The 9,947-nt window shown below is 38.7% G+C and overlaps 1 protein-coding gene across 1 annotated transcript in view; it reads left to right on the top strand.

The window, feature by feature from the left end:
• Positions 1-374: 374 nt before the first annotated feature.
• LOC110445414 (deleted in malignant brain tumors 1 protein-like) overlaps positions 375-9,947 on the top strand; it is a 23,176-nt gene continuing 13,603 nt past the window's right edge. Inside the window, exons 1-6 of the mRNA XM_021490028.1 lie at positions 375-479; positions 3,815-3,911; positions 5,916-5,966; positions 6,699-6,837; positions 8,169-8,362; positions 9,644-9,694. Of these exons, the coding sequence (XP_021345703.1) occupies positions 447-479; positions 3,815-3,911; positions 5,916-5,966; positions 6,699-6,837; positions 8,169-8,362; positions 9,644-9,694 (565 nt within the window). The 5' untranslated portion in view covers positions 375-446. The remainder of the gene's footprint in view (positions 480-3,814; positions 3,912-5,915; positions 5,967-6,698; positions 6,838-8,168; positions 8,363-9,643; positions 9,695-9,947) is intronic.

The following is a 9,947-nucleotide window of genomic DNA, read 5'->3' on the forward strand; positions in this document are numbered from 1 at the left end:
CCCTACCCACCCCTCCCCTACCCAACCCACCCCTGTCTATAACCATCCTGTCTCTTCGATATCTTCTCCTCTGTATTAACTCCTTTTGTCTATAACAACCTTTCCACTTCACGTCAACTGCCATTTTCATTCCGTTTTAATTAAGATTCTCCCTAACAACCCAAACATATACATATGTATACCCCTCCATGTTGAAACAAATAAACAGTATAAACAATCATTCTGACGAATGTTCCTACAAGGGGTTATATTACATATTTGTGTGGGTATCTTATCAAAATATACCACGAATTCTGGGTGGACAACACAAACAAACTGATAGGAAAATGATGTAGTTAAACATAATCGCACTGAGAAAGATAAAGTTAACTTATATAAAAGCCGGTTTAACAGCTGACATATCTGTTGTTAATCTGCACCATCATCGCCACGCGGAGGAAGCAGACATGGACACAGTATCCTACCTCATCAGTCTGACCGTAAGTCTGATTATCTTCCAAAACTTACGCACTGTACAGACTGACAGAACAGGTTTAGTATCATATTACCCCGCACCTACCCCTGTATATAGGACTGTAGGTGTGGTATCATATCACCCCACACCTACCCCTGTATATGTAGGACTGTAGGTCTGGTGTCATATCACCCCACACCTACCCCTGTATATATAGGCCTGTAGGTCTGGTATCATATCACCCCACACTTACCCCTGTATATAGGCCTGTAGGGCTGGTATCATATCACCCCACACCTACCCTGTATATATAGGCCTGTAGATCTGGTATCATATCACCCCACACTTACCCCTGTATATAGGCCTGTAGGTCTGGTATCATATCACCCCACACCTACCCTGTATATATAGGCCTGTAGGTATGGTATGATATCACCCCACACATACCCCTGTATATATAGGCCTGTAGATCTGGTATCATATCACCCCATACCTACCCCTGTATATATAGTACTGTAGGTCTGGTATCATATCACCCCACTACTACCCCTGTTCATATAGTACTGTAGGTCTGGTATCTTATCACCCCACACCTACCCCTGTATATATATGCCTGTAGGTCTGGTATTATATCACCCCATTACTAACCCTGTATATATAGTACTGTAGGTCTGGTATCATATCACCCACACATACCTCTGTATATATAGGACTGTAGGTCTGGTATGATATCACCCCACTACTACCCCTGTATATATAGTACTGTAGGTGTGGTATCATATCACTCCACACCTCCCCTGTATATATCGGACTGTAGGTCTGGTATCATATCACCCCACACCTACCCCTGTATATATATGACTGTAGGTCTGGTGTCATATCATCCCACACCTACCCCTGTATATATAGGACTGTAGATCTGGTATTATATCGCCCCACACCTACCCCTGTATATATATGACTTTAGGTCTGGTATCATATCACCCACTACTAACCCTGTATATATATGCCTGTAGGTCTGGTATTATATCACCCCATTACTAACTCTGTATATATAGTACTGTAGGTCTGGTGTCATATCACCCCACACCTCCCCTGTATATATATGCCTGTAGTTGTGGTATCATATCACCCCACACCTCTCCTGTATATATAGACCTGTAGGTCTGGTATTATATCACCCCAAACCTTCCCCTGTATATATAGGACTGTAGGTCTGGTATCATATTACCCCACAGATACCCCTGCATATAAAGGACTGTAGGTCTGGTATTCTATTACCCGACACCTATCCCTGTATATATCGGCCTGAAGGTCTGGTATCATATCACCCCACTCATACCACTGTATATAAAGGACTGTAGGTCTGGTATCATATTACCCGACACCTACCCCTGTATATATAGGCCTGTAGATCTGGTATCATATCACCCCACACCTACCCCTGTATATATAGGCCTGTAGGTCTGGTATCATATCACCCACCCCTACTGTACCCCTATATACATAGGCCTGTAGGTCTGGTATCATATCACCCACCCCTACTGTACCCCTATATACATAGGCCTGTAGGTCTGGTATCATCCCACACTTACCCCTGTATATAGGCCTGTAGGTCTGGTATCATATTACCCCACAGATACCCCTGCATATAAAGGACTGTAGGTCTGGAATTATATTACCCGACACCTATCCCTGTATATATAGGCCTGAAGGTCTGGTATCATATCCCCCCACTCATACCCCTGTATATAAAGGCCTGTAGGTCTGGTATCATATTACCCGACACATACCCCTGTATACATAGGCCTGTAGGTATGGTATCATATCACCCCACACATACCCCTGTATATAAAGGCATGTAGGTCTGGGATCATATCACCCCACTATTACCTTGTATATATAGTCCTGTAGGCCTGGTATAATATCACCCGACACCTACCCCTGTATATATATGACTGTAGGTATGGTATCATATCACCCCACACATACCCCTGTATACATAGGCCTGTAGGCCTGGTATCATATCACCCCACACATACCCCTGTATACATAGGCCTGTAGGTATGGTATCATATCACCCCACACATACCCCTGTATACATAGGCCTGTAGGTCTGGTATCATATCACCCCATGATATCACCCCACACATACCCCTGTATATAAAGGCATGTAGGTCTGGGATCATATCACCCCACTATTACCTTGTATATATAGACCTGTAGGTCTGGTATAATATCACCCGACACCTTCCCCTGTATATATATGACTGTAGGTCTGGTATCATATCACCCCACTACTACCCCTGTACATATAGTACTGTAGGTCTGGTATCTTATCACCCCACACCTACCCCTGTATATATGTATATATAGTACTGTAGGTCTGGTGTCATATCACCCCACACCTCCCCTGTATATATATGACTGTAGGTGTATATATAGGCCTGAAGGTCTGGTATCATATCCCCCCACTCATACCCCTGTATATAAAGGCCTGTAGGTCTGGTATCATATTACCCCACAGATACCCCTGCATATAAAGGACTGTAGGTCTGGAATTATATTACCCGACACCTATCCCTGTATAGTATCATATCACCCCACACCTACCCCTGTATATATAGGCCTGTAGGTCTGGTATTATATCACCCCAAACCTTCCCCTGTATATATAGGACTGTAGGTCTGGTATCATATCACCCCACACATACCCCTGTATATAAAGGCATGTAGGTCTGGTATCATATCACCCCACTATTACCTTGTATATATAGTCCTGTAGGTCTGGTATAATATCACCCGACACCTACCCCTGTATATATATGACTGTAGGTCTGGAATCATATCACCCCACACCTTCCCCTGTATATATATGACTGTAGGCCTGGTATCATATCACCCCACTATTACCCTGTATATATAGTCCTGTAGGTCTGGTATCATATCACCCCACTATTACCTTGTATATATAGTCCTGTAGGTCTGGTATCATATCACCCCACACCTTCCCCTGTATATATATGACTGTAGGTCTGGTATCATATCACCCCACTATTACCCTGTATATATAGTCCTGTAGGTCTGGTATCATATCACCCCACACCTCCCCCTGTATATATAGGACTGTAGGCCTGATATCATATATGACCACACAACATAGTCACAGTTTTATACCAAGTCTTTAGCAATGAAGATAACTGTAGGTTTTGTTCGGTAGAGGACCCATGTGTTTTAACTGTTGTACTCGGGTACCTGATGTGTTGAGTCTATGGTAGTAAATACTTTAGAGTGAAATTGATATTTTGAATGCAAACAACAACAAATAAATTTTTGATGGAGTTCTTGTTATTTTTTGTAGTTCTTGTCACTTGTTTCGGCGTATTGGGAAACGACGGAACCAATAACCGAACACGTCACAGCAGGAACCACCGGTTACACCGCAGGGAGCATTCAAGGTACAGGACAGGGTAGACAACTCGGGAGGTATTTGACCCCTAACTAATCATACAATAGTAAATAGGTATTATCAAAGTTTTACTTTATATAAAAACAATGTACATGTCACTCTGGTAAATCACTCGCCGCTTTCTTTACCGACTCGGCTAGGGAGAATTTCCCTTTAGCTCATGCAGTAGAGCGTAAGGCTTGTAAGCCAGAGGTCCCGGGTTCAACTCCTAGCGGAGGCATTGAAAAATGATGACCTCTGTTACCTACATGTTCAACGTGTCGAAGCGTTTCAGATAGGCGAAACGTCCTGTGTCGAGTGATATACAAATGTATGAAATTTATATTCGTTGTACAGGTAAACGATACAAATCACTCACTCAGCCATAGCTTGACAAAGGGATGAGTCGGTCTTAAAACGTTGCGACACGTTTTAAACCTTCATTGTTTGTGTATAAAATGAAACTTTGATGAGACATGATGTTGTAGATGAATCTTGTTAGACCGCCATGATCTTGATTTTTTTGCGCAGTTGTGTTTATCTGATCTTATTATACACAAAATATTTCAAAATTAACAATGGGAACTTTGTCTGGTCGACCCTCCAAAATGAGTTACATTAGGTGCAGACGACAGGCGTATTGTCCTGTAAGCTATGCACAGCGAACCCGGATCAACCGATAACCCAGATAGGAGATAACAGACAAATACAAAATCTTACTACGTGTACATTTTCTATCAGCGACAGCAAGTGTAGATATGCATCAACATTATTTCCCCCACTCTGAACAGGTGCTTTACATTCTCTGCCTAAGAAAAAGCCAAAAAAAAAATAAAATCTTTCAGACACATATACCATGTCTTGAAAACTATAGGTCATATTACATGGGTTAATATTCACTGGATAACAAAGCACATTATGTGATAAAAAAAAAAATCACATAAAGAACACTGTACTGTGTTTTGCATTGAATATATCCATGTCATATTTTTTTGCGTATTAACCCATATAATATGACCTATCAGCCCTCTGATTGATTGTAAGTGTCAATTGTTTCAATTATGACGTCACGCCTAGGACACGTACATGACGTCACAGACTTACGCACTGGAGTCATGCGGCTTTTTACATTTTAAGGTTGCATGAAAATTGTCGTTTTACATGAATAGATGCCTTAATTGATTATCTGATAACGCAGCGTGGACGTTTTGCGTTAACAGCGGTTCTAAAATCTATATATTAAATATATATATATATATATATATATATATGATCCTCCGCTCGTTTTCATATCATATGAAATTTATGAAACTCGTCATGAATTTTTCATTTTAGCTCGCTAGAGGACCGCTAAATTGAAAAATGCTAAACTCATTTCATATATCTCATATGAAATGGAATCTCATGAGAGATCCTATATATATATATACTTATTATATAATACAGGCTATTTCCGTGCATTATTGGCGTTCAATAAAACCGATATAGCACACGTACAATAAACATGCAAATGAGTCTTGTCAACGTGGTAATCAGGTCATATTCCTACGCGCTACAACTTCTCCGTTTGTAAACATGTGTTCGTGTTCTGTTTTTTATGCAACTTCATTTCTGATTCAAAATTAGTTAAGGGTAAATTGGAATTCCAGCTCTGTGACCCTAGAATCACCGATGAGGCTTACATGCACTGTAATTCCTTTTTCTAGCATTCTTTGTTTGTTACCAAATTATAAAGATTAAATAACATTCATGTTACATACAGTTATGTTTGAATATATTTATTCAACGATATTTCACAATCTGTCCAAAGCTTCAAAATTCAAAACACGCCCTATGACAATATCACGAAACTTGAGTCAAAGGTCACACAGCTATTGTTGTGTTTTAGATAAACGATTATTAAAGCTGTTATTATGTTTAACATGACGTACCCGTCATCATGCACGTTGCACTTTTCTTTAATAATATTATCATTTTCTTTATTTTTTTGTTGTTGTTCCGTAACCTTCTTCAGATATAACAACGGTCGCCTACGATTCGTCTCCGGGGGGAGCAATTACAATTGGTAAGTGATTTCATGGATTTAATTAAAGTCGACGTGTGTATTGTAAATCTCGGCGAAGTAGGTATCTATAGAACTGGTTGAAGTATATTACAGAAATGCTTCGTGTTGATTTTCAATCTACAGCTTATCAACTTTAAACATATTGTGAAAGAAGGTTCAACCCAATCGCAATTAACCAGCGGAATTCGCTTACACTTTCACATAATGGTTATGCAACTATGATGGTGTAATATTATGAAAATCTAAGCATTCCGACAGACCGCGGATGAGTTTTCGTTAGTTTAAATTGTATGGATTCAAGTGAGTATTAACAAGCTAAAAGCAAACAGGACACAGAGATACATGCAAAAAAGTGGGAAAAGTGAACAAAATAAACGCAATGGCTTTATAATTTAATTACTTTACATGTCAAAACTTATAGAAATAAATTTTAAAAAATATATCAAAATTGATAGTTTATTGCATTTTTCATTTATAAAATTAATTACTTACTATCAACCATGTACACTTTAGACATCATTCTACAGCCCGCTAGCACATGGTATATTTACATGTCAGGTACATGTGTAACCAGAGTCTAAAAAATGCCCAGCATACAGTATGTGAAGAATACACAACTAAACAACAAATTGTTGTTCAGAAAATGATAATCACCATGATCATGGATCATAGTTATTCATAACATGATTTTGGTGTTGAGTTTTTTTTCCCCTTTTTTTGTTTTTCAACCAGACAAAGGAACCTCTTTTCGACTGGATGGAAATCGGCTTGAGGTACACCACAACGGCAGATGGGGCACCGTTTGTGATGACGGCTTTACTCCGGAGACAACTCGTATCATTTGTAAAAGCATTTACGGAGAGTGGCCGTCGTATGTATACACATCCTTAGGTCTAAAGATACGAGATTTCATTTATTAATAGGTTCTTAGCAACACACTGTTTATGTGAAATGAGTCCGTGGAGGGTACCCCGTCGTCTTTAAACCTTTTTTCTTTAAAAACGCTACTAGTCCTGAACGGCTCAAAAGATGTTGATTATATTTTGTTTGGAGCATCCCTGGGCATAGGGGCTTAAACTTTGTATAAAAGGACGGTATGGTTCTTACAACCAAACAAATAACCAACCAACCCTGGCCCTCCCCCTCGCCCCCACCCACCCCGAAATAGGGAAATTAAAGGTCAATCTTTAACTCATTCTTCTTCCGTAACAGTTTATGTACGCGTATGTTAACAAAATTTAGTTTAGAGCATCCCTTGGGCGTAGGGGACTTTGTATAGGATGTGTGATGCCATGCTGACAGGGGCGGGAGCAAATAGGAGCATAAGTTTTATTGTTTGTTGGAAATGGTAAAGATCCAAACCCTATAACCATACATACCGGTACTCGATATAATGCTATCAGAGTTTGCCCTTGGGTTTGTTCCCATCTGCGAGGTGGGTTTTGATAGGGGATTAAGGTCATAACTTGGAGACAGTTACGGTTTCCACCCTCTAACCAAATACACAATTGCATGAAGAGGTGAGACATTTACGCTGGCTCTGAGGTCTGCCTCACCTTTGTACTTTCTCCTCGAGTTATATCATGAAATATTTGATATATTCATCTTTTAACTTTATATACAAATGTCAGGCATAAGGGGCCAAGACAGTCTGGATCACCCTATAGGCATGAAAGCAAATGCTAATTAAGGAGAGAAATTTATACAAACTTGCTACAAGGTTATATCCTAGGTTGGGCCTCATCCAACAGGACTTACTAACTGGCTCATAACATGGGAACAGTTGATAATTCATCCCATAAGAATATACAAAATCGCTGGGCATGAAGTGTACACTCATATCATTGGTGCCTTGACTACCTAAAGAAATTCAGTTCTTGATGAGCTTATATTTCTTGTAATCCGTTGATAAACAGATATGGCATTCAGCAGGTCTTAAATTGAACATAATGAGAGGCCCATTAATCAGTTTTTGTGTTAAAGCTTCAATGGCGAGCAATGCCCGTAATGGTCACAACTTGTTAAACAATCATAAAACAATTGATAATATCGGGAATGTTATACGACAACAATAAAACAACAAACCTTTACCTTTACATTTTTTACCGATTGTTTTAGTCTTATTGCAAGATAACTCGCATGGTATACCACTAACTGAGTGCAGTGGTATGTTAATTGATCTAACGATTGACCTTATTACAGCTACCAAAGGTTTTATAACCAACAATCCAGCGGACAAAGCACTATCTCGCCTCCATACCAAATATGGTTGGACCAGTTGCAATGTAGGGATACTTTGTATTATGGAATCATGTGCAGCGCCAATAACTGGGGAGTAAACGACTGTTCACACGACGAAGACGTGTTTATTGAATGTCAATTTGCAGACCATTACGGTAGGTGTTTACCCGGTATTTGTTATCATCCAATTTCTCATAATCCTCTTTGGCAGCACATATTTTCCTTGACGGTCTGTATTATCATTTGTCATCTCCTTTTGTAGGTGTTAAACCCGTTAAACTTTTGTTTTATAGGTGGTCTTTAATGTTATAGGTTACCTCTTTTGCAGTTGTTTGTCATATATATATATGGTCTATATTAGCAAAGGTTATATCCCTTTATTTGTTATCAAGCAATGTTTCATATTCCTTTTTGTCGGTAGGGCGAGGGTACCCAAAATGGAACGGTACCCAAAATGGAAAACCTTTGACATATATGATGCAGCATTTTTTATTTGAATCACTTTAATGAGCTCTATAAATAGACTCACGCTGTTGATACCCAAGAAATACATAAAATGAAATCTACAGGCATGTTTTGTTTCATGTCAGAAAAAAATTTGGATTGTCAAAACTTTATAGGAAATTTAATTATTTTTTCTTGAAAAAGTGTTCCATTTTGGGGACCCTCACCCTACGTACGTTTCTGGGTGTTGTGATTGTTGTCTGTATTATCATATGGTATATCTCTTTATCTTTCTGTATGTAATGCCATGGTATCTAAATGTGTTATCTCCCTTTATTAGTGTTGTCACCCTCTATAATTCTGTATGTATTTTCATGGCATTCTACATGTGCTATCTCCGTGTGTTCGTGATGTCTCTCTATATATATTTCTGTTTGTATTCCCATGGTATGTTAAATGTGTTATCTCCCTTGGTCAGTGTTTATTCTCTTAATAATTCTGTATGTACTTCCATGGTAGTTAACATGTGTTATCTTCCTTTGTCGGTGTTATTTCTCTATATATTTCTGTTATTTATGCAACTCCATTTTTGATTCAAAATTAGTTAAGAGCAATGTGACCCCTAGAATCACCGAAGAGGCTTGCAAGGACGAAACAGGTGTATGATGCACTGTAATTCCTTTTTCTAGCATTCTTTGTTACCAAATTATATAGTTTAAATAACATTCATGTTACATACAGTTATGTTTGAATATATGTATTCAAAGATATTTCACAATCTGTCCAAAGTTTCAAAATTCAAAACACGCCTTATGTCAATATCACGAAAATTGAGTCAAAGGTCACACAGCTATTGTTGTGTTTTAGATAAACGATTATTAAAGCTGTTATTATGTTTAACATGACGTGCTCTTCATCATGCACGTTGCCCTTTCCTTTAATAATATTATCATTTTCTTTATTTTTTGTTGTTGTTTCGTATCCTTTTTCAGAGATGACAACGGTCGCCTACGATTCGTCTCCGGGGGGAGCAATTACAATTGGTAAGTGATTTCATAGATTTAATTAAAGTCGACGTGTGTATTGTAAATCTCGGCGAAGTAGGTATCTATAGAACTGGTTGAAGTATATTACAGAAATGCTTCGTGTTGATTTTCAATCTACAGCTTATCAACTTTAAACATATTGTGAAAGAAGGTTCAACCCAATCGCAATTAACCAGCGGAATTCGCTTACACTTTCACATAATGGTTATGCAACTATGATGGTGTAATATTATGAAAATCTAAGCATTCC

This window comes from Mizuhopecten yessoensis, unplaced genomic scaffold, assembly GCF_002113885.1.
Source record: "Mizuhopecten yessoensis strain PY_sf001 unplaced genomic scaffold, ASM211388v2 scaffold2275, whole genome shotgun sequence".
NCBI lineage: Eukaryota > Metazoa > Mollusca > Bivalvia > Pectinida > Pectinidae > Mizuhopecten > Mizuhopecten yessoensis.